Here is a 23,327-nt window from a genome sequence, read left to right on the forward strand (position 1 = left end):
GAAAATGCAAATAAAAACCAATTAAAAAGAAGAAAGCATTGGGTAACAGCACGGAAGCGCCGCCTGCCACCAAGGTCACGCAAACGCCGAGACGTCCGGTACCCATGCGCAGCAGACGGGCCTATATACAACAGTGCAAAATAAATAAATGCCGGGCTAGATCTTCCCTGTTAATTGCGCAGGAGCCTGGTCCTCACAAAGAAGAGAGGAGAGGCGCGCTGCTCTTCAAGCCACTCTCCCCCTCACTCCAAGCGCGTCGCACGAATAGGCACTTCCGCCACTCGCTTCCCCGCACATGGCGGAGGCCGCCCAATGGCAACCGGAATTGGAGCTGCGTCTCTGCGTCACGGGAGCGCGGAACTCTACGGGGTTTTTTTTTTGGCGGCGGTTTGATTCCTCCCAAGATGGCGGCGGCTTTCCCTCAGTCGCTCGGCTCTCGCCGCAATCGCTCACGCTGGGACGGGACGGCGGGAAGGAGAGCGGCGGCGGCGGCAGCTCCGGCCTTGGTGGCGTTGGCGGCCGCCGTCGCCGCCGTCGCCTCAGCTTCGCAGGACCCCGGCGCCGCGGCGGGGCGGCCAGTGAGGGAGCTGAGCGGGTCCAACTGGAGCCTCCTGCTGCAAGGCCAGTGGATGGTCCAATTGTGAGTCGCTTGCGGCGCTTCGGGGGCTCTCGGACTACGACTCCCGTCGGCCCCTGCGCAAGCGCGGCCCTCCGGGGCTGGTGGGAGTTGTAGTCCAAAGCTTCCAGGAAGGGCGGGGCGGGGACACCACCAAGCAGGCTGGTCTCAGAATTGCTCAGGATCTCAATGGAGGAAGCTGGACCCTGGTGGGTGGCAGTCGGTGGGTTTGGAGGCTCCCTCCCTCTGGCTCCTTTGGGCTTCACTGGGCACATTTATTTTTTTTACATTGATTAAATTTATACCTGGAGAATTGGGAGGAACCCCACCAGCCATCTAGTCCAGCCCACTTCCCTGCCCTGCAGGGATATTAAGATGCCAGCCCTAATGTGATTCAAAACCATACCAGACCCTTTTTCTGGAGTTGATTCAGACTCTCTGATTGTCTTCTGCAATACAGTTAAGGTCATTTGCTTTTAGGTGGTGTGGTGTGGGGGGGAGGCACAAAGGTTCATAGTTTTCTTGTTTTGATGCTTGGAAACTATGGGATCCGTCCCGACAAGTCAGCCTGGATAGCTAAGTGGGTTGGAGCGTGGTGCTAATAACGGCAAGGTTGCAGGTTCTGATCCCTGTATGGGATGGCTACATACTCTTGCGTTGCAGAGGGTTGGGCTAGATCAGACACGTCCAACTTCCAAGAGACTGCAATCTATTCCCAGTACTGTATTTAAAAAATGGCAGTGATCTACCCATTGTCACTGGAGGGAGGAGGAGTGTGCGTGGGGTGGGTGGATGGAAGGGGAGGATTTTGAGCTTTTGGGGGGAGGGGAAGCCAACTAAGGTCAGCAGCAAACTAAAACAGATCACCCTATTGATGCTACATGGGGACAGAGTGAGGGGGTGGGGCTTTTAATCCCGCAATCGATTGGGATACCACAATTGACCAAGATCACTCTGGAATCTATCTGTTGATTGCGGTCAACCAGTTGGACATTGCTGGGCTAGATGATTTCTTGGCATCCCTTCTAGCTCTACAGTTCTAGGATTCTAAGAGGCGTCCTTTCCACTGTCGAACAGCCTTTACCGTCAGAAAATTATTCCTGTTGTTGAGTTGGATTCTTGTAAATCAATGGGTTCAGGTCCTAGCTTCCAGAGCAGGAGAAAGCAAACTTGCTGCATCCTCTATGTGACAGCCCTTTAGATATTAGAAGATGGCTGTCCTATCTCATCTCAGACTCCTCTTTTCCAGGGTAAACACAACTCCCTCAAATGTTCCTCACATCCTGCCCTTCTTCCGGGGTTTTTTACGGTGCTTTGTTGGTCTTGTTCTGTTTGCTGGTCACTAATTATCAGGCAACATCACTATCACCTGGTGGCATGGCTTGCGTTTCTTACCTATGCTCCCATCTCAGGGCTGGCCCACTCAGGAGGCTAGGTGAGGTGATGGCCTCAAGACAGCAGCATCCACAGGGACAGCAATTCCCAATTTCAGTCTCACCATCCCACCTGTGTTCCTAATGTAAATCTCCACTCGCTCCTTCTTCCCTGTTGGGGAGGGTGCTCTTTTTGTGGGGATCGATCGTCTCAGGTGCCCAGTGTATTAGGCCGGTCCTGCCTATGAATCTTCATGGCATTTAGAGATGTGTACACCCATGGCTTTTTTAAAATTTTAATTATAGGTCCAGTCGCGGACGACTCTGGGTTGCAGCGCTCATCTCGCTTTATTGGCCGAGAGAGCTGGCATACAGCGTCCGGGTCATGTGGCCAGCATGACTAAGCTGCTTTTGGCAAACCAGAGAGCGCATGGAAATGCCGTTTACCTTCCTGCCGGAGTGGTACCTATTTATCTACTTGCACTTTGACGTGCTTTCAAACTGCTGGGTTGGCAGGAGCAGGGACCGAGCAACGGGAGCTCACCCCGTCATGGGGATTCAAACTGCTGACCTTCTGAGCAGCAAGTCCTAAGTTCTGTGGTTTAGACCACAGCGCTACCCGCGTCTCCCATAGCTTCTTAGCTACCTAATAATGCGGCACAGCATTTCTCTTGCCTTGATAGGCTGGTTGGAGGTGTATTGAAAAAGGAGACACCTTTTTAGGAATTTACAGAAGAGCCCCATTGGGTCGGGCCAATGGTCCAACTAACCTAGCATCTCTGCTTCCCACTGTGACATCCAGCTGCTTATGGGAAACCCCTGGATATGAAAGAAACAGCACTCACCCCCCCCCCCAATATGCTCCCCAGTCATGAGTAGTCAAAGGCATATTCTGCCTCTGCTACTGTGAGTAGAAATCATTGATCTCTACATTCTCTCTCTTTTTCTTTGCATTTAGGGTGTAACTGTATGTAGAGCTTCTGTAGTCATTCTGCCAACTTTGTAAAGTAAATAACTATATCTCTGTATTGCAGATTAGAGGTTAGACAGAGGAAGAAAGGAGGATCTGCAAATGGCCACTTTCTGAATTTATGGCAGAGATTGCTGCTTTAAGAGATCTGTGCTGTAACTGGTCATTGCGTACATCTGACTGGGACAGAGAAGGCTGTCTTAGTTTAGGCCATGCAGGCATAGATATCTTTTAAAAATAAAATAAAAAAAGAGCAATAGACAGCTTAAAGAATGTTTCAGCTAAACCATTTTCATACACATTTTCTAGGGGGTGTTTGTTAGCATGGCAGCTGGTAACTCAAGCACAGCTTCCTTTTGCACATTTTGGGCCTTCATAGGATGGAATCTAATTTATATGGAAACTGCTGAAGTGTTGTAAAACCACTTGTCAGAAACTGGAAGACTGACAATCTGCTTACAGCTCCCGTTGATTTTTTAATTTTTTTTAAAAAAGATAAATTGAATAATAGCAATTCAAGAGAGGGATCTACTACAGTTTAAAAGCAAAAAAAATACTGTGTTAGAAGCTACACGTTCAAGAACTTAGCTGTTTTCTAGCAAAGAAATGACAACCACATCTGAAGAAATGTGTTTTATGAGTATAGAGAAGGTATGGCCCCTTTGTGGTGTTCCTGCTTGGATCAGGATCTATGAACTGAATCTAGTTAGACTGCCCAGAGTTATATTTTTGTATAACGGTTTTTAAGGCACTGAAAGTGGCTGTAGTTTGGAATCCAAAGTTTGCTGCAGTTGTCCTCTAAATTTGTCTTTATTCCTAGATGGACAGTTTCTAGAAAGTGTGTGCAACACAAACGCTGCTATTAAATAGCAGTAAATCCTTTGGTAAACTTGAACTCACGTTAGTTTACTTTGTGGACAAAGAGGATATTGACAGGCATGTTCTTTAATTATTTATTTTATTATATTATAACAGAATAGTTGGTGTTAAGGGGACATTAGCATTGGCCTCTGTCCAGCAGCATATTTATCCTGACACTTTCTGCATGGGTAGGGAGCTTCAGATGTTAGCAAATTTTGGTGGGATATACACTGAAAAAGAAGAAGAGTTTGTAGGTGGGAAGTGTCTAATTCAATGAATGTAAAGGAAGAATCGCAAAATGGTGAGGCATTGGTGCAGCAGGGGGATAGCTTCGCTCATTAAAAATTTTCAGGGCAACATTACTATCCTTAAGCTGAAAGGTTAAAATTGGGAGCCCACTATTTATTCTCAAATTCTTTTTCATTCAAAGGAATCTTTGCCATGCTCTTTGGCCGAAAGGTTTCTCAAAAGACATTCCCAGCATTCAGGGTTACAGTCTAAAAGACATGAATTTGCCAGTTCAGTTTGCCTCCCACAATGCTACTCCTACCAAATCACTGTTGCTGCTGTTGATACACAATGGTAACTATGGTTGAAGGTCAATCCAGGCGAGACTGGAGCAATTCATAAGTGTAAATTCACACAGTTTCTCAATAATTTGCTTCAAAGTAGAAACCCTCCTTGCTAGAGCACACAGCATGTACGTCTGCAGCAAAGCATGTTGCAGGTGTGTATGTGGATGCCACTGATCTATATTCTGGCAGTGTGTAGCTGAGAGCATGCATGCTCTCTCATACATTTATTTCCCAGGTCTTGTTTCACCTTACCCCACCAGCAGCCCATCATGTGTTATCCAGCTGCACATTACTGAGCGTATGAGGATTTGGTTGTGCTCACATCACCCAGCAGCCCACTTGGCCCCAGATACATACTATATAAACATCAAACATTGAAAAACAAAATATCCTATACAAGCAACAAACAAACCAATAAATCAATAGAAACCAATAATAATAATAATAATAATAATAGTGCCTGAAATAAGTGTTTACATTTTGGGTCTGGAAGAGAGCCCAGGCTCTGGGTCATCATGGTGTCTAGGACTAGAAATAGTCAATTGTCTTGGATGCTGATACAATGACCTAGAAATAAATTTCCCATCCTTTATTTTCTGGAAATTCCAAGAACTGCATGGGGTGTGTATGTAGAGGAAGAAGGCAGAGAAAGTTATGTTTCTGTTTGTTTAGTTTACCTTGTGTAGTTTGCTTACCATTTATGTTTCTTCTGTCAAGACAAAGTGGCTTACATTACACCAAAACAAGAATTTTAACTATCGTTCTGTTATGTACACTAGATTCAGCCGCAGTGGAAACAATTAGAATACAGCAACTTAGTTTAAAAAATCCAATAGATAGCTTTTGATATGTGAGAGGCAGCTGCTAATAGTCTGAAGATGGGCAAATGGGGCTCCAAGTGTATATTCATCAAGAGGGAGATTTGCAGTCTTGCTGCCACCAATGAGATGGCCCTGTTCTTGTGCCTGCCTGCGGGATCTCGTTTTTTTCAGGCTGGGGAACCTCTGGATGTTGTTAGACTCAATTCCCATCAGCCCCAGCCTGGCCAATGGTCAGTGATGATGGGAGATCTGGTCCAGCAACAGCTGGAGGGTCACACATTGCCCCCCCCCCTTGTGCCAGTCTTATATGAATGGACACCACAGCTGAGCCTAAAAGGCCAGCCAGGTTCATATGGGACTATTTCTGAGGTGGCCTGGTCTAAAGCCATTAAAGGCAAACACCAGGGCTTTGAAACAGGCCAGGAAACAAATGGGCAATCCATTCAGGTGATACAAGACTGGAGTTGCTTGCTTTCTTGCTTCTAGTGCCAGGAAGCATTTTGTGCCAGGTGGAAGTTTTAGGACTACTTTTAAAGGCAGCAAACATGACAATAACATAGTCTGGAGTAATGTGGCAGAAATATACAGGCAGCTCCCAATTTACGCAGGGTTTATGTTCCAAAACACTGTGCATTTAAGTGAGATCGCGTATACAGTGGTACCTTGGGTAAAGAACTTAATTAATTCTGGAGGTCTGTTCTTAACCTGAAACTGTTCTTAACCTGAAGCAGCACTCCTGGGGCCTCCTGCTGCCGCTGTGCCACCGCTGCACAATTTCTGTTCTCATCCTGAAGCAAAGTTCTTAACCCAAGATAATATTTCTGGGTTAGCGGAGTCTGTAACCTGAAGCGTATGTAACCTGAAGCGTATGTAACCCGAGGTACCACTGTATTTGAAACACCCCACTCCACCTCGTTTTGTGGCATTTTTGTGATGTTTTTGGGTCACTTCTGGGTTTGGTGTGATGTAGCGCACACATTGGAAGTGCCTAAGTTGTTCTCTGCCTGTTGCAGACTTTCCAGATATGGAAATGTGTGCAATCACTAAATCATGTTGTCACTTTCCTTAGCTATGCCCCTTGGTGTCCCGCTTGTCAGGAGATGGAATTGGCATGGGAGGCTTTTGCAGAAAACAGCAAAGACCACGAACTCAGTGTGGGCAAGGTGGATGTCACTCAAGAACCAGGTAAGCCAAAATTCTCTTTTTAGTGGGGAACTTTAATACAAATATATTTACATGCTTGTTTTCAATAGGGTATTCCCTATGCATTGTTAATTTATGGAACTGAAAATTCAGCATTTCCTTTCAAATTCTAGACATTACTTCTTCAGCAGGTGTGGCGAACCTCTGGCTGCAGGGTTCCCATCTGGCCTGGGAGGGTAGTTCCCCCAAACCACAGCTGCTCCCCCCCCCCATACGTGGGGCAGATAGAATGAATGAATGAAAATTTATTTGCATCAACCATCGGCCATAGCAACAAAAGAACATTGCTTTATACACAGAACAAAATAAAAGTCGATTATATAAACACAGTTTAGAGTCCTGAATCAGCCGTCAAATAGTGGACCTTATTCTGATTGCTCCAGCTAAAAACCTTGCAGCCTTTGCTGTCATCTGTTCCTCTTGATCTGCCAGGAGAAAGGACACTGTGGCAGTGGTTGGGCGACCCAGAATGGACAATAAAAGAGGGGGTGATAATCTCATTCCTCAGGTAAAGAGTGCACTCCAGGAGGGCATGTGCCACTGATTCGGTACTGCCATCTCCGCAGGGACATAAGCCTTTTGCGTGTGGCATCTGTTGGACTCGTCCCTCAAGTACAGCCGAGAGCAATACATTCAGTCATGCTAGGGTAAAAGCGTGTCTATATTTGCCAACCTAGCAGTTTGAAAGCACGTCAAGTGCAAGTAGATAAATAGGTATTGCTCTGGCAGGAAGGTAAATGGCGTTTCCGTGTGCTGCTCTGGTTTGCCAACAGCGGCTTAGTCATGCTGGTCACATGACCCGGAAGCTGTACGGTGGCTCCCTCAGCCAGTAAAGCGAGATGAGCACTGCAACCCCAGAGACGTCCACGACTGGACCTAATGGTCAGGGGTCCCTTTACCTTTACAGATAGGGTGCCAGAGAATCAAATTGGGAGGATGGGAAATGGTCACACCATGGGCTAAATTTCCTTATTGTGGCCCAGTTGTTCTGACGCTCAATATCATTTAGCCGTTGACAAATTAGACTGGGGCAGATAGAGATGCAACTGCAAATATGCGATCATGAACATTAAAGTGCGCTCTTGAACATGCAGTGGCAATTGATGCATGGAGAAATTTCACAGGCTTAAATTCACCAGTGATAGGCTGCAACTTCAAGCCTTTCTTGACTTGGCTTTTCTTTTGCAGCCATATTGCAAAGGACAAACTGGTCATCTGGCATCAAAGCAGTGTCAGATGATTGACAGGTGGACAGGCCCCCATCCAGCTGTCCATAGAATCATAGAGTTGGAAGAGACCACAAGGGCCATCGAGTCCAACGCCCTGCCAAGCAGTGGCATGCTGTGGTTGGGGGAAGCAGCCAGGTCCCCAACTCTGCATGCATTGTTAACTAGACATATTTTAAGTCTGTACTGGAACATTGGTGCTATTGTGGGAATATGATAACTTAACTACAAGTTAACTTAAACTTTTGGCTGGATGAGCTGGAACACGGTGTTCTTTGATGTATTCAATTTGCCCTAGATAGCAAGAGGTCTGGGAACCCTTTATGTAAATTTTCTACCCTTGACCTGAGTTGTGCTACTGCTCATCTGCTCACTTAAAGTTAGCAGTGCTTTTATGCATGCTAACTAAAGGGTGTTCAGGGTTTTGCCGGAGGACATTTTAAAAATTATCCATTAAAATGAGGAAATAATTGAATCTGAAGAGTAGGAGTTGTCGCATAATTGTAAGTGAGGCTTTGAGGCTTGGGCAAAAATATCAGTATTAATATCAAGAGAAGCTAAAAGAGTTTTGATTAGCAAAAGTTCTTGCTGGGTGTGCCTGTCTTTTGCCTTAACCATACATGCTGCTGCAGGTAGCTCACAAAAACACATACTGATAACATCTTTGCATTTAATTCAGTGATTGGTTATTCATTCTCCAACTTCACTTGTTGCTCCTCCCTAGGTGATGGTGATTAACATTTTCAGCCATTCCACCACTGCATGGCACTAATGGCTATTAGATTTTTGTTCCGTTTATGAGATTTGTTGTTCCTTTTGTTGTAGAGATAAAGTCAGGTGTGCAGTAGCTGCAGCTGTAGTTCCACCCCTCCTTTGGAAGGCAATTGCTGTCACTCAGTTTAATAGCAATCTGTGTGGCCTGCTTTAAGTCAGCCCATACAATCTATCATATGCTGATTGACTCTAACCAGATTTTTTTTTATTTAAATTGATTTTTTTAAATAAAATGCTTTTGAAGAAAAAAAAATTCTAAAGACAGTTTTCTATTTAAGTTGCATTATAGTCCGAAGGCTATCCGCCAGGAATTAATTAATTAATTAATTAATTAATTAATTAGGTTTGTTATACGTCTGTGTTTAGGAAAGCAAAATAATGGGGAAACTACTGAAACTACTTTTTGACTTCCTTAGGCGTAAGCGGTCGCTTCTTTGTTACGACACTCCCCACGATTTACCAGTAAGTATCACATTTCATTTGTCTGAAAATGGCAACTGTTTGCTATTGGAAGACAGTATCTGTCTGTGCCAGTTTTGGGGGTTTGGGATATTGTGAGGATAAGCAGAACAACAGAGGACATTGGAAAACGTGGGCCAACTGTTGGTGTTCTGGAGAATGTAGCAAATATCTCCTGGTATGCCCTGTGGATGACGTTAAGGTCCATAAATAACAACACTTTGGAAGTCCCGAGCCCCAAGGAGGTTAGATTGGCCTCGGCCAGGGCCTTTTCAGCTCTGGCCCCAGCCTGGTGGAACACCCTACTGCAGGAGATCAGGGCCCTGCAGGATTTGACACCTTTCTGCAGGGGCTGCAAGATGGAGCTGTTCCGCCTGGCCTTTGGGCTGGACTTAGCCTAACCCCACCTCTCATTTTTATTTTTTTTATTTTTGGATGGAGCCCCTTACATGGGATTTGTATATAAATTTCCCTCGGCTCTTTTTGCTGGCCCATGTAGGACCAGCATGGATAGTTGGCCCCGGTGAATATTTGACATTTTCTCCCCTTACGGCTTTGATCTATAGGCTACCACTAAAAAGAGGCTGCATTTTAAGCTGCATTTTAAACTGTATTCTAACTTATATTTTAATCAACTCCTTTATTTTTAATGTTTTTACTGTATTTATATTCAGTGTTAGCTGCCCTGAGCCCGGTCTTGGCCGGGGAGGGTGAGGTATATATAAATTATTATTATTATTATTATTATTATTATTATTATTATTATTATTATTATTATTTTATTTCCTCAGTGGAACTATAGCTGAGGCTCTGAGCGTGTTGGAATTAAAGGTTTTTCAGGTTCAAAGGTGCACTGTTCTCTCCACATTTCCTGGTGCAGATAAAACAGGAATCCCTTTAAATAAAGTAACTATGTGAAGATGAGGCAACACCGAATTCACTGTGCTACAATGAGGGACCACAAATGATTCTCCCTGCAGCAACTTCTATTAACACTGCAGATGAAGAGACACAATAGTTGCTCCTCCTCCTTCTCCAAAAAATAATTTTTATTAAAGATTTCAATGAACTACAAAAGAACATGCAATCTCTCTCTCTCTCTCTTTTTAAATCAAATTAAAAAGTGTTTTGGTTACTTTCAATGTAAGACAATATGATATCCAGAGGTAGGGGGAGAGAGTGGGTGATAAACTTGCACACTATTTCCCCCCCCCCTCGTTTTTCCAACTTGCTATATGTGTGAGGTTTTTATGTCAGCATCATTTGGGTAGGTTCTCTTCTGTACATTGGTTGGTTTACATGGGCAGTGAGAAGCGGCCCCAAGGTGTGGTTGTTGGCCTTTGATTGACTGCCGCGAGATTCATTTCCATGTGTGGAAGGTGGGCAACAATAGCTCCCTCTGTGTGTTTTGGTTTTAGGTGCGGCGCCATAATTATACTATTACCTGTTTTTGTTTTCAGCGCAAAGGATGGAGTGTTTCGAAGATACCGTGGCTTGAGGACGCTGGAGGATTTAGAAGCCTATATCATGGAGAGAAAGTGGGAAGCTGTAGAACCTGTGGCTGGATGGAAGTCCCCCTCATCTATTACGTAATTGCATTACAGTACCTTATCTTGCTGAAATTGCATCTTTATATATTTTTGCGGGGGTGGGGGTAGTTGAAAACTAGCTTTAATTATTCTAGCTCAGGGGTCAGCAAACTTTTTCAGCAGGGGGACAGTCCACTGTCCCTCAGACCTTGTGGGGGGCCGGACTATATTTTGAAGGGGAAAAAACAACGAATTCCTATGCCCCACAAATAACCCAGAGATGCATTTTAAATAAAAGGACACATTCTACTCATGTAAAAACACCAGGCAGGCCCCACAAATAACCCAGAGATTCATTTTAAATAAAAGGACACATTCTACTCATGTAAAAACATGCTGGTTCCCGGACCGTCTGCGGGCCAGATTTAGAAGGCAATTGGGCCGGATCTGGCCCCCAGGCCTTAGTTTGCCTACCCATGTTCTAGCTCCTTAACATTTAGGGTGACTTTCTGTGGTGTGTATTTTCCCAGCCCATACCATTGGATACCACTCACTGGTAGGCAATGTGCCACACTTGTGACATCAGAAAAGAGGTAATTGTTCTAGATGTCATGGAATGAGTGATTTGAACGTTCACTTGCTGTTCGGACAGTAGCCACGTGCTTGTAGCAACTAAGTGGATTAATATTATTTTTAATAAATTTATTCATTTGGTTTTTCAAATTAAAGTTTTACAATCAGATATTCAACATACGTCATAAAAACAAGATGTCAAAGAATCCCCTGGACTCGCCTCCTCCCCTTTGTGGCTCCTATTGTTAATTATTTTCTCCTGCATCTTTTATTATAATCCAAATGTTTTACATCTCCATTATATTTAAAATTCACCATTAAACTACAAGTGTTATTCCACTCCTGCTATCAATTTTAACTGTTACAATGGTATTTAAGATAAATTATAATTTCCCCCCATTCCTTATTAAAATTTTGGTCTTCCTGATTTCTGATTCTTCCAGTCATTTTTGCCTTTTCGGCATAATCCATCTGCCATTTTATGTAGCCAGGACTTTATCTTCTTTCCATCTCTGGGCCAATAACATCCGCGCAGCTGTGGTCGCATACATAATCTTTTTTGCTCCATTGGGATTTGGGCACCTAGAATTCCTAAAAGAAAGCCTTCAGGTTTTTTAGAAAAAGTTATTTTAAACATTTTTTTTCAATTCATTATATATCATTTCCCAAAATTCTTTTACTACCTTTAAGTGTATTAATATTGAGTAGTGAGACCCAATGTGGATAAAATATGGTGATAAAATGGTAATGATAAAATATGAAGCACAGTAGAGCACAATTGTGTAATGAGGCACGGTTGTAGCAGTTTTTATGTAAGAGCTGAGAAACCGGCCGCTTCTCTGTGAAAATCTGTTTAACTCTTTGCACGAAACTGTCATAAGATGGTAAGAACCTTCTACAGTGATCTATTACATACAGTCACATGACTTGTTCTAGTCCTCAGAGCACATCACCTAGCTCTTGTTGTTGTTGTTGTTTAGTCGTTTAGTCATGTCCAACTCTTCGTGACCCCATGGACCAGAGCACACCAGGCACTCCTGTCTTCCACTGCCTCCCACAGTTTGGTCAAGCTCATGCTGGTAGCTTCGAGAACACTATCCAGCCATCTCAACCTCTGTCGTCCCCTTCTCCTTGTGCCCTCCATCTTTCCCAGCATCAGGGTCTTTTCCAGGGAGTCTTCTCTTCTCATGAGGTGGCCAAAGTATTGGAGCCTCAGCTTCACAATCTGTCCTCCCAGTGAGCACTCAGGGCTGATTTCCTTCAGAATGGATAGGTTTGATCTTCTTGCAGTCCATGGGACTCTCAAGAGTCTCCTCCAGCACCATAATTCAAAAGCATCAATTCTTCGGCGATCAGCCTTCTTTATGGTCCAGCTTTCACTTCCATACATCACTACTGGGAAAACCATGGCTTTAACTATACGGACCTTTGTTGGCAAGGTGATGTCTCTGCTTTTTAAGATGCTGTCTAGGTTTGTCATTGCTTTTCTCCCAAGAAAAGAAGATGAACCTGAGGGGCTCATCTTCCAGCGTCATAACTTTTATATGCCTGTTGTTTTTGTCCATGGAGTTTTCTTGGCAGGGATACTGGAGTGGCTTGCCGGTTCCTCCTCTAGGTGGCTCACGTTTGGTCAAAACTCTCCACTATGACCTGTCCATCTTGGGTGCCCTGCTTGGCATAGTTCATAGCTTCTCTGAGTTATTCAAGCCCCTTTGCCATGGCAAGGCAGTGATCCATGAAGGGGACCTAGCTCTTATAATGGTCGAAACACATAATTTCTGTCATTATCCCCTACTACACTGTTAAATTATGGTGTAGATGGTCAAAGATCAGTGCAGATCAAGAAGGATGTGACATAGAACATGCAAGAATACTTAATTTGCCGTGCTTTATCCATTGACATTGGTATAAATCAGATGTTTGTTCTTTATTAGGATGCATGGAATGGCAGGACTCTTCCATTTATCTGCATGGATCAGGGTGAGTAAATATTCCCCAATTAATTCTATATCATAAGTAGCTTGCACAATGCATTGTCAATGGCATTGTCATGAAACTAATGGTATAACCCCATACTTAATGCTAATGAAATGTGAGGTTAGCTCTGTATCCCGTGGAGAAGCTTTTGTACTTTTCAGAACTCAGTTCATACGCTGTTGGCTGATTTACTTCATTTCAGCTATATAGTAAGTTTCAAAACGGTGGTGGGTTATCATATAAGAACGTCTGTACTCTAGTAATTGAACACTAGCTGGTGGAATGGGAAAATTATGAGGCTGTCACAAGCAAACCCTCGGAAAGGACTCTTACTTACCATATTGCATGCTTAAATTCTAGTCACCAGAATATGCTGCAAGAGGCTTTTTTTAAAAAAGCAAGAAGTACAATTTCCACTCTGATAATTACAGTGCGCAGTGGCATTAACTAGTTTGTAACTGGCTTTAATTTTTTGCCAAACTGCATTTATTTATTTTCATAATTTATATCATGACCTTCAGGGTAAGTTTATGTTCCCAGGGAGGCTAACTGTGCTGTAAGAAACAATCATGGGGAGACCTGGCTAGTCCTGACATAGTTAGGTTTTAGGTGGAAATTAAAGGCATGCCTGTTTTTCCAGGCTCTTGGTAGATAATGTAGACAAGAATTCACTGCAGAGACTGTTTATCTTTTCTGTTTTAGCTGCTAGTTGAGTTGCTATTTTTTAAATAATATTATTGTTGTATTACATTTTATCATGTTGCACTCTGAGAAAGGAAGCCTGGCGTGTTGATGTTGTTGTTGATGACAATGCTGCAAAAAAATAGAAAATAAACATTGCAAATTAACACAGCAACTGTCCATCCAGATAGAGTAGCTTAGGTTTTATTATTTACCATACTTTTCCATGTATGACTTGGTGTTTTTTTTTTTACTAAAATAATGTTTAGGAAGGGGGTAGTCTTATACATGAGGGAAATCTCCCCCCATTTTCTTAATTTTGAGTCCCCCAAAATAGGGGGCGTCTTATATATGGGGGCATGTTATACACAGGAAAATACGGTAAGTTAAAAAATGTGGGTATAGTCAGTTATGTCAATCCACGAGTGGGAAAAAAAAAATGCCTTTCCTCTCCTGTCCTCTCCTTCCAGCCCCGCCCCTGTAACCCCTCCACAGATTTGGGAGAATAAAGGGAAGTCTTGTTACACAAGTAGGTTTCAGCACAGGTTGTCTGCTAATGTGAGCCGTCCTTAAAGCCTGGGCAGCAGAGATGTGTTAAGTCTGTATGATAACAATAGTAAAATTTATATCTGAGCAGCATGGACTTGGACTGCATGGTTTTGCTAGACCTGCTAACTGTACTTCCACACACAATGTGGGTTTTACTGCATGTTGTTGCTGTTTAGTCGTGTCCGACTCTTCGTGACCCCATGAACCAGAGCATGCCAGGCACTCCTGTCTTCCACTGGCTCCTGGGGTTTAAATTTAGAATTCTTTGTACTATTAAAGTTGTAATGGAAAACATGGTCATAATTCAGAGATGCTTGTTCAGATGACTTACTTGTGATAGAAAGAAGTCTTGCCATCCGTCCAAAACGTAATATGGGAAATATCAGTGAATATGTATGGTTTCTATTCTTATCTGTGGAATATAAACCATGTGACATTTTTAGACAGTCCCGAGGGCAAAACTGCATGGCATGAAATTATAATTATAATAAGTGCAGAGCTTGTCACTGCTTTCTGAGGGGGTGTTCATCCAGAGAAATCTATCATTACATCATTCTGGTCTGCCTTCGGTCAGATTAATTTTCTGGCAAATTGTAACTGTGATGGCGCTTGCATGCAAATTCAGGGTTTAGATCAGTTTGTTTTCCGGTTGGTGTTGAACGGTTGGACCATAGTACAACAGGTGAGGTGTAAGGAAGCATTTTATCTATAAGCTGCACATTTGTATATTGAGTGAGATGATGAATACTAACTCCAGCTATATTGATACTATTCTGTTTCCTAGTTGTCTGTGAGATAGCATTTTTGACCATTTAAACCGCTTTAAGTTAGAGGGAATGTGGAATTCTACAAATGTGTTCTGTAACCACATGAATTGCTACTTCATATTGTTTCTTAGGATGGAGATGGTCAGCTTGATATTGATTAATATTAATTGTTAATGATGAATTGGGGGGAATGAAGTCCTTAGGGATTACTTAAAAATTCAAAAAGCCTCGTTAGGGAGACAAAAGACTAAAGACCCAGAAGAAAAAAAGAATAGATTTGCATATAATCTGAGTCCCAATTTGTATTTCTGGTCTAAAAGAACTGGTTTTCCACTCTGTCTTCTGGTGCAAAGTATATAGGCTTTTCATCACAGAAATGCCAAAATGACATTACTTTGCAGCCATCCTAGCAAATATTAGTTTTCGATGGATGTTCACACTGTGTGCAACTCATTTGAAACTGCTTCAGACTAGTAAGAATTTGTTTTCTCTTTTGGTTAGTGACTAAGGATTTTTTTGAAAGTAAAGACGATCAATTGATTTGTCTGAATGTCATGTCCGGTACTAAAATCCCACTTTTATTTTAAGCTGTTTGTTTGTCTCCTTTTATAGCAAATCCACAACTACTTAACAGTCACTCTTGGAATTCACGTTTGGGGTTCTTATGCAGTCTTCATATTGGCCACTTTATTGATTGGTCTAATCCTGGGCTTGGTAAGATTTTTTTATATATATTATTAAACAGAATTGTAGGCAGTCTTTACTGCAGATAATATAGCAGTCACATCAGCCTGGAAGTTTGCACTGGGCTTAGCCATTTGTGATTTTTCAGTGTTAAGGTTCACCTTCCATCCTACCATTCAAATAAGAATTGTGGAAGATACATGAGGTCTAGAATACTGACACTTTACTAGAGAGGAAGAAGAGATCCTCAGTTCATTAGGGGAGTAAGAGAAAGGCCGATTTCATGTACTCGGACCATGTCACAAGAAATGCCAGAAGAACAAGCGCAGATACAGGCTTGAGACAGTTTTGACGCACTTTTTCCATGTGCTGTCCCTGAAACAAAATGGGCAAACTCCAGGCTAGAACACCTTAAATTGACACCAAACAACTGAATCCTGTGTTCGGTTTTTCCCCAAAAATGAGTCGGACTATCTCCCAAATAAGCATGCATAGTATTGCAAATTATTCAGCCTACCATTTTAAAGCAAAGAGTAGCCTTTCAGGAGATAGTTCAAGGCGGGCTTGGGCACCCTCCAGCTTGCAGGCCAAGTTGGGTACAGCGGGGATCAGTTTGGCCCATGAAGCTATTTCCCCTAAGCCAGGCCCACCTGCCCCACACCTGAGGTCATATGTGATATTGGGTGGGGCAACGAAAGATGTGGCTGCAAAGGAATGTAAGGAGTGTGCACTCCTCATTGTTCCTTGGCGGGAAGGGCTTGCTGACAGTGCTGAAGAGCTGATTGGTGCCCCACTAGGATTGACTGGGACGCGGGTGGCTCTGTGGGTTAAACCACAGAGCCTGGGACTTGTTGATCGGAAGGTCGCCGGTTCGAATCCCCGCAACGGGGTGAGCTCCTGTTGCTCGGTCCCTGCTCCTGCCAACCTAGCAGTTCGAAAGCACGTCAAAGCGCAAGTAGATAAATAGGTACCGCTCCGGCGGGAAGGTAAACGGCGTTTCTGTGTGCTGCTCTGGTTCGCCAGAAGCGGCTTAGTCATGCTGGCCACATGACCTGGAAGCTGTACGCCGGCTCCCTCGGCCAATAAATCAAGATGACCGCTGCAACCCCAGAGTCGGCCACGGCTGGACCTAATGGTCAGGGGTCCCTTTACCTTTTAGGATTGACTTAACTGCCACATTCCTACTTAGAAACTCCCTAGGGCAGATTGCTCTTGATGCCAGACAGATGCTTGCCTCTAAAGGTTACACGCAAGCAAGGGACAAACACACTGAGAGCCATACCCTCTGCATTGCTCTGCCATCTTATCAGGGACGCGGCTGGCGCTGTGGCCTAGACCACTGAGCCTCTTGGGCTTGCCGATCAGAAGGTCGGCGGTTCAAATCCCTGCAATGGGGTGAGCTCCTGTTGCTCTGTCCCGGCTCCTGCCAACCTAGCAGTTTGAAAGCACGCCATTGCAAGTAGATAAATAGGTACCGCTGCGGCGGGAAGGTAAACAACGTTTCTGTGTGCTCTGGATTCCGTCACGGTGTCCCGTTGCACCAGAAGCAGTTTAGTCATGCTGGCCACATGACCCAGAAAGCTGTCTATGGACAAATGCTGGCTCCCTCGGCCCGAAAGCGAGACGAGCGCCGCAACCCTATAGTCGCCTGACCAGGCTTCCTCAACCTTGGCCCTCTTGATGTTTTGAGACTACAATTCCCATCATCCCTGACCACTGGTCCTGCTAGCTAGGGATCATGGGAGTTGTAGGCCAAAAAACATCTGGAGCACTGAGGTTGAGGTAGCCTGAGCTAGTCTTTACCTTTTTACTTTAACTTTGCCTGCCATCTTCCATGAGGTTGAAGGTGAAGTTGGAAGGAGACAGCCTACTCTGCCTGTGGAAACTTTTTCTACACCATTTAGACCCCTGAACTCCTCAGGGTTCTCAACTGTGAGTAGTCTGCAGGAATTGATTTGTGAGTTGCACATTAGAATAAGTCATTCCACTTACTATGAATCATTTCCTTATTTCCTGTGGTCTTTGTCATACGTACCTGATTTAATGTTATGTTGCTTCATTCCTGTAAAAACCCCGCTTTTCCTCTCTAGAGGATACCATAAAATGCTTTCACAAATGTTAATGTTCTTCTGCTGTTGCAGAAGTAAGGTGCATGAAGGCTAAAATTAGTAGATCTTTTGCATTTTTAATATGTGCGGATTTGGGTAAGCTTGGTTTGTATCTAATTTTTGCTGATGCTCCTGGAGTTGTTAAAACCCAGCAAAAAAGGGAACAATTTAAGGGGAACGCTTTAGATCACCTCCCGTTGCATGCAAAAGGGTGGAGGTCATGTGAGCCTAGGGCTCATCATGGCTCTTTCTTGTAACACCAGCAATTTGATGGAAGCTTGTTCAAACAGAGCATGCCAATCTGTATGCAGCTGAAAATGTCATGCTCCTAAGGACAAGCAACAGCACAGTATAATGTGCATAATTGTCAGTTGTGTTCACGGTTTTCCCCAGCAGCTGAATAAAATTAAATTACAAGTGTGCTAAAGATACAGCCATTGCGCTTCTGTAGATATGTAGCGCTGAGATACAGGTGAATGGTAAAACCCCAACAACTTCTTAAAGAATAGCGTTCAAACGTGAAGAAACCTGGTTCTGGCTGGAGAACTTGTGGGTTGCCTTTGTAATACTTTTTCCTTTCCTTCAGATACTGGTTCTACTTACAGACTGCATTTTCCCACCTAGGCCCGAATTGGAAGATTCTGGTAAGTATGTAATAAAAGACTAAGCTCAGTGTACAATTTTGCAAGGCAAACTGCATCATTAATGAAAGGCAGATAACCTAAAATGTAATGTTTTCAGCTGTTCATGTAAAGTGATCAGATTTCTGTATACAAGTGTTGAAGGAGTTGACACGGCCAGTTTTTGATATGAAGGTTTGAATAGTACTTGAATTGTGGGATACCAGTTAATTATATTAGGCAAGTGACATTGGGCCTGTGAAGAGATGAGTCCTTTTCCAAATTGGTGCAATGTTTTTCAAGTACCGTAAGCAGCATGAGAGCAGCTATTGGGCTGGTGACACTGGAAATGTGTAATGCCTCTTCCTAACCAAGTATGAAGAACTGTGGGCATTTGTAAAAATTAAGTGGGGTTGAAGGTATATAGTTTGCTTGGGCAATTGGGATACTCAAGATCTGTGGCACATTAATAATCTGCATTTTAAAAAGACGTTACAGTGGTACCTCAGGTTAAGTACTTAATTCGTTTCGGATGTCCGTACTTAACCTGAAACTGTTCTTAACCTGAAGCACCACTTTAGCTAATGGGGCCTCTTGCTGCTGCCGTGCTGCTGGAGCACAATTTTTGTTCTCATCCTGAAGCAAAGTTCTTAACCTGAGGTACTATTTCTGGGTTAGCGGAGTCTGTAACCTGATGCATATGTAACCTGAGGTCCCACTGTATTGTAATGTCAACTGTGATCCATAAAGAATGCTACCAAAGGAATGTATTGCCAATAGGTTTGCTGAAGACTGCAGCCTTATTTTCAACTGGGGGGAAATATTGGACGGCTGGTAGAAGAGGAACAGGCAAAATCAGGGACTTAAAGCATTTCCACTCGCAAAGGAGGATGAATAACTTGCATTGAGCGTGTGAATGAGTATCTGCATGTGGGAGAGATATTAGGAGGGTAGTGGTCTGGCCCTTTTAGTTAATGCCAAGTTGCAGGGTGATGCAGTTAACATGTAATCCCATTAGCAAATACATGGCACGTGTGGTCCGCTTCTTCACAGCAAGCATAAGAAGAATCTCAGAATATAGGAGAGCCACCAAATGGAGACTGTTAAAGATTTTAAGTTTAACAGCAACTTTAACATAATGTATATCAGGTTTTTTTCTCAATTCCTCCTGCCAACAGACTTGGTGGACCGCAGTGATGATAAAACAGAGGAGCAACAGGAGACAGCAGAGCATATAGCCGAAGAACCAGTTGCAGAAAAAGGTTTGTCTGATGGAGAAGATGAGGAAGAGGAGTCTCAGGGAAACTCTTCAGAGGACTCTGCAGTTGAAGGATCCGAGACTGAAAATGACTCTGAGCACCATGCGTCTGACAAAGCGGAGCAAAGCTCTCTAAGGCAACGTAAAAACCAGGTGGAGGCTGATGGACTATAGTGCAATTAGCTGTGTATGTACTTTTATCTGGACCAAAGAAGTATCAGGGACCATCCTTGATTGCAGCTGAAGCCAAACACTTGACCTGTAAACTGTTACAGCTAAATCCATGCTTTGCATCAGAAGGCTGCTTGCTGTCATTGTCTTTAGGGCCAGTAATTTCTGGAAGATACATTTTTAATGTTCAGATTGAAGCCATGACAATCACGTAACTTTGATTTTGTACTAGATGATGGTGTCGATGAGAGGTGTTAACTTTTGGCTAGGATGCCATAAGCAAGGCACACTGTACACAGATACAATTTTTGTGTTTCAGTATTATGTGCTTACAGATTTTAGTTAATCTAAGGCATGCTTTGGTCTTTGTTGGCACAAGCTAGTCAGCCATGGTATTCAAAGCTTTCTGTAAAAACCCTATAGTAGTTCCTTGTTAGATATAAGGCAGCTTCCATTATTATCAGTGAAGAATTCACTTGCATATACATGCAGTGTACCATTATTTTTGAAGTGGTTAAATGCATAGATTGCATAGAAGAACACATCGGAGGTGCTTACCGTATTTTTCTGTGTATAAGCCGAGGATTTTTTATTAAGAAATTATGTTAAAATTTTGGGGGGGATGGGCAATTGGTTGCAGTTGTGAGCAGGAGATTGTCAGCAGCTATTGGGCGATTGTTTTGTGGGCGTGTCAAGGGCTGTTGTCGATTGGCTGCCCCTGCGTCAATTGGGCGGGCGATTGGCGGCTTTTGTGTCGCTTTTGGTTTTAATTGTTTTTGAGTCGGGTGAGCGTTTTTCAGCAACCTCCCCCCAAAAAAGCTCAACAGCTGTGGGCAATCCCCCCCAAAAGCTCAACAACTTTACAACTCTTGACAATCTCCCCCCATTTTCTTAATTTTGAGTCCCCCAAAACAGGGGGCATCTTATACATGGGGCATGTTATACACAGAAAAATACGTTACTTGCAGTTGCCTAGTGTACATCTGCAACATGTAAACAGCACAGCTCCCAGTGCAACAAATAGCGTAAGTTTATAAACCTACAAATTTTATTTTGGATGTGCTGACTTGTCTTGAAAAAGCATTTTAAAACCATGCACTATCTGTTTCTTGTTGTTAGTGTATCGGGCTTCCATGTGGGTTGCCCAAACACTTGTCTGTAAGGTGAACTCGCTTCCTAGTTCTTTGACCATATATGAGGCTTTCCAGGTTACTCAATGTGGCTTTGATCGTGTTGATACCTAATACGCATTCCAGCGCAAAGAAGATGCAGAATTAGAAAACATTGCTTAGTTTAAAAGAATGGATGATACCTGAAGTGACTTGCAGATGATCACTTATTCCTGATGACCAAAATACTCATTTGATTTCAAAAGGTTTAGGTTGCAGCAACCGCTTAAACGTAATGCTGTCTGAAAGAAACATCCCTAATGGTTTCAGTTGATTTATTTAACGAACGGCAGTTTGTTTCTAAGTGTTTGAGAATGTTTACTGACTTCATACATCCCATATATTGATCAGTGTAGAATAGCTGTGTAAATATAGCTTCAGTGTAGCAGTGATGGTTGTCACCCTACCTAAATGCTCTCTGCAGTGCATTGAAGTGAATTAAGCTTACAGGGTGAAACAAAAGCAATTTAGTGGCAGCATAATTTGATGGCTAGGCTAAGAGAATAAGGAATGCAGAGCAGAGAATGAATGGCAGCTAATTGATATGATCAGCTGACATGGCAAGAGATCATTCTGTTACACCAAGGGTGGCTAACCTGTGGCTCTCAGGATATTGTTGGACTACAACTCCCATCTTACCTAACAGGCAACATATGGAGGGCCACAGGTTAACTACCTCTCTAGTAACTAAGTGTAGGTTTAAACTAACAGTAACAAGCGTACATAGTGTCACAATGCCCATCCTGTGGCTCTTGCCAATAGAGCACCTTGAATTAAAGTCCTTCATTGCACTAAATCAGGAGTGGGGAACATGTGGACCTCCTTGTTGTGTTGGTCAGACCAGAACTATTCTCTGTAGCCAGCACAGCCTCAGGGATGATGAGATTTGCAGCCCAGCCCATCTTGAGTTCCAAAGGCCAACCACGTGCGTATTAAGCTATGGCAGTTGCAAAAACCCTGTGCTGCGTCAGTTCAAAACATGCTGAGGTCAAAATTGTAGTTGCATCTTGATAGCAATGCTCAAATCCAAGTTGTCCTGAACATAAGCCAGATCGACTCAAGTGCATAAAATGCATTAAGTTTCAAAACTCCTAGGTGCTGGGTAAATTGCTAGAATTGCTTTAATGTGCACATTTAACGTATAGCAAAAATATTGATAATCTGAGATTAAAGGTAAAGTAAAGTACCCCTGCCCGTACGGGCCAGTCTTGACAGACTCTAGGGTTGTGCGCCCATCTCACTCAAGAGGCCGGGGGCCAGCGCTGTCCGGAGACACTTCCGGGTCATGTGGCCAGTGTGACATCGCTGCTCTGGTGAGCCAGAGCCGCACACGGAAACGCCGTTTACCTTCCCGCTAGTAAGCAGTCCCTATTTATCTACTTGCACCCGGGGGTGCTTTCGAACTGCTAGGTTGGCAGGCGCTGGGACCAAACAACGGGAGCGCACCCCGCCACGGGGATTCGAACCGCCAACCTTTCGATCGGCAAGCCCTAGGCGCTGAGGCTTTTACCCACAGCGCCACCCGCATCCTAATCTGAGATTATGCGACCAGAAAGGCTTAACAGAACCAATTAAAATGATGTGTAATTGAGAAGCCTAAATTTAAACGTCTTGGGAATGGTTCAGTTGTGCACCAAGTGCACTTTTCATGCAATTAAAGAAAAAGCAAAAGAAATAACATGGTCATGCTTCTCGATTTGATTCTGAAACCATCCTAGCACAATGCTTTAGCCATGTGGCCAAGCTTATTTTTCAGGTACATGAGAAAAGATTGAAGCATTAGAAGTTGACCTCTCCATGTTCCCATGAAAGACAGCTAGACCATAGCTAATTGACTGTTGTTGCATTGTTACAGGTAGTCTGTCATAATTACAATCTCAACTAATTATGTATGTGCAGCATTTCGTTATTTAATAGCATTTTCATGTTTCAGAAGGTCACTTCATGCACCTAATTTCTAAATAAGTGTAGTTTACCTAAAAACGCAAAGCAATACTGGCATTTTTTGTTAGGCCCTCTCAGGAGAAAGTACACCAAGCTTGCAATTCTAAGCATGCGTATTTGGAGGTAAACTCTGTTAAATTCAGTGAGACTTAGTTCCAAGTAAACTGGTTTGGAATTAAATTATCATGGTCTCTTAACAAGACAATCATCAGTGAAGTACAGTGGTACCTTGGTTCTGAAACTTAATCCATTCCGGAAGTCTGTTCCAAAACCCAAGCGTTCCAAAACCAAGGCATGCTTTCCCATAGAAAGTAATGCAAAATGGATTAATCTGTTCCAGACTTTGAAAAGCAACCCCTAAAACAGCAATTTAACATGAATTTTGCTATCTAATGAGACTATTGATCCATAGAAAGAAA

At 43.3% G+C, this 23,327-nt stretch overlaps 1 protein-coding gene across 2 annotated transcripts; it reads left to right on the forward strand.

The window, feature by feature from the left end:
• Positions 1 to 89: 89 nt before the first annotated feature.
• Positions 90 to 22,850, forward strand: TMX4 (thioredoxin related transmembrane protein 4). Of its 2 annotated transcripts, XM_083431996.1 has the most exons (10): positions 90 to 640; positions 6,286 to 6,401; positions 8,836 to 8,881; positions 10,339 to 10,467; positions 12,915 to 12,960; positions 15,567 to 15,668; positions 18,333 to 18,390; positions 19,545 to 21,551; positions 21,632 to 22,147; positions 22,521 to 22,850. In XM_083431996.1, the coding sequence occupies exons 1-8, from the start codon at positions 105 to 107 to the stop codon at positions 19,796 to 19,798; spliced, it is 1,287 nt and encodes a 428-aa protein (XP_083288122.1). In that variant the 5' UTR covers positions 90 to 104; the 3' UTR covers positions 19,799 to 21,551; positions 21,632 to 22,147; positions 22,521 to 22,850. The 2 variants fall into 2 exon arrangements, with proteins under 2 accessions (XP_083288122.1, XP_083288121.1); XM_083431995.1 differs by having other exon boundaries at positions 19,545 to 22,147.
• Positions 22,851 to 23,327: the final 477 nt, after the last annotated feature.

The sequence above is a fragment of the Podarcis tiliguerta genome (assembly GCF_965153285.1).
Source record: "Podarcis tiliguerta genome assembly, chromosome: 3".
Classification (NCBI taxonomy): Eukaryota; Metazoa; Chordata; class Lepidosauria; order Squamata; family Lacertidae; genus Podarcis; species Podarcis tiliguerta.

Bases quoted from the DNA above. Each gene is read 5' to 3' on its own strand.
- TMX4 (XM_083431995.1), top strand. From the start codon at position 105: ATGCGCAGCAGACGGGCCTATATACAACAGTGCAAAATAAATAAATGC. The intron at 12,961-15,566 runs GTGAGTAAATAT...CTCCTTTTATAG, and splicing joins ATTTATCTGCATGGATCAGG to CAAATCCACAACTACTTAAC. The intron at 18,391-19,544 runs GTAAGTATGTAA...TCCTGCCAACAG, and splicing joins GCCCGAATTGGAAGATTCTG to ACTTGGTGGACCGCAGTGAT.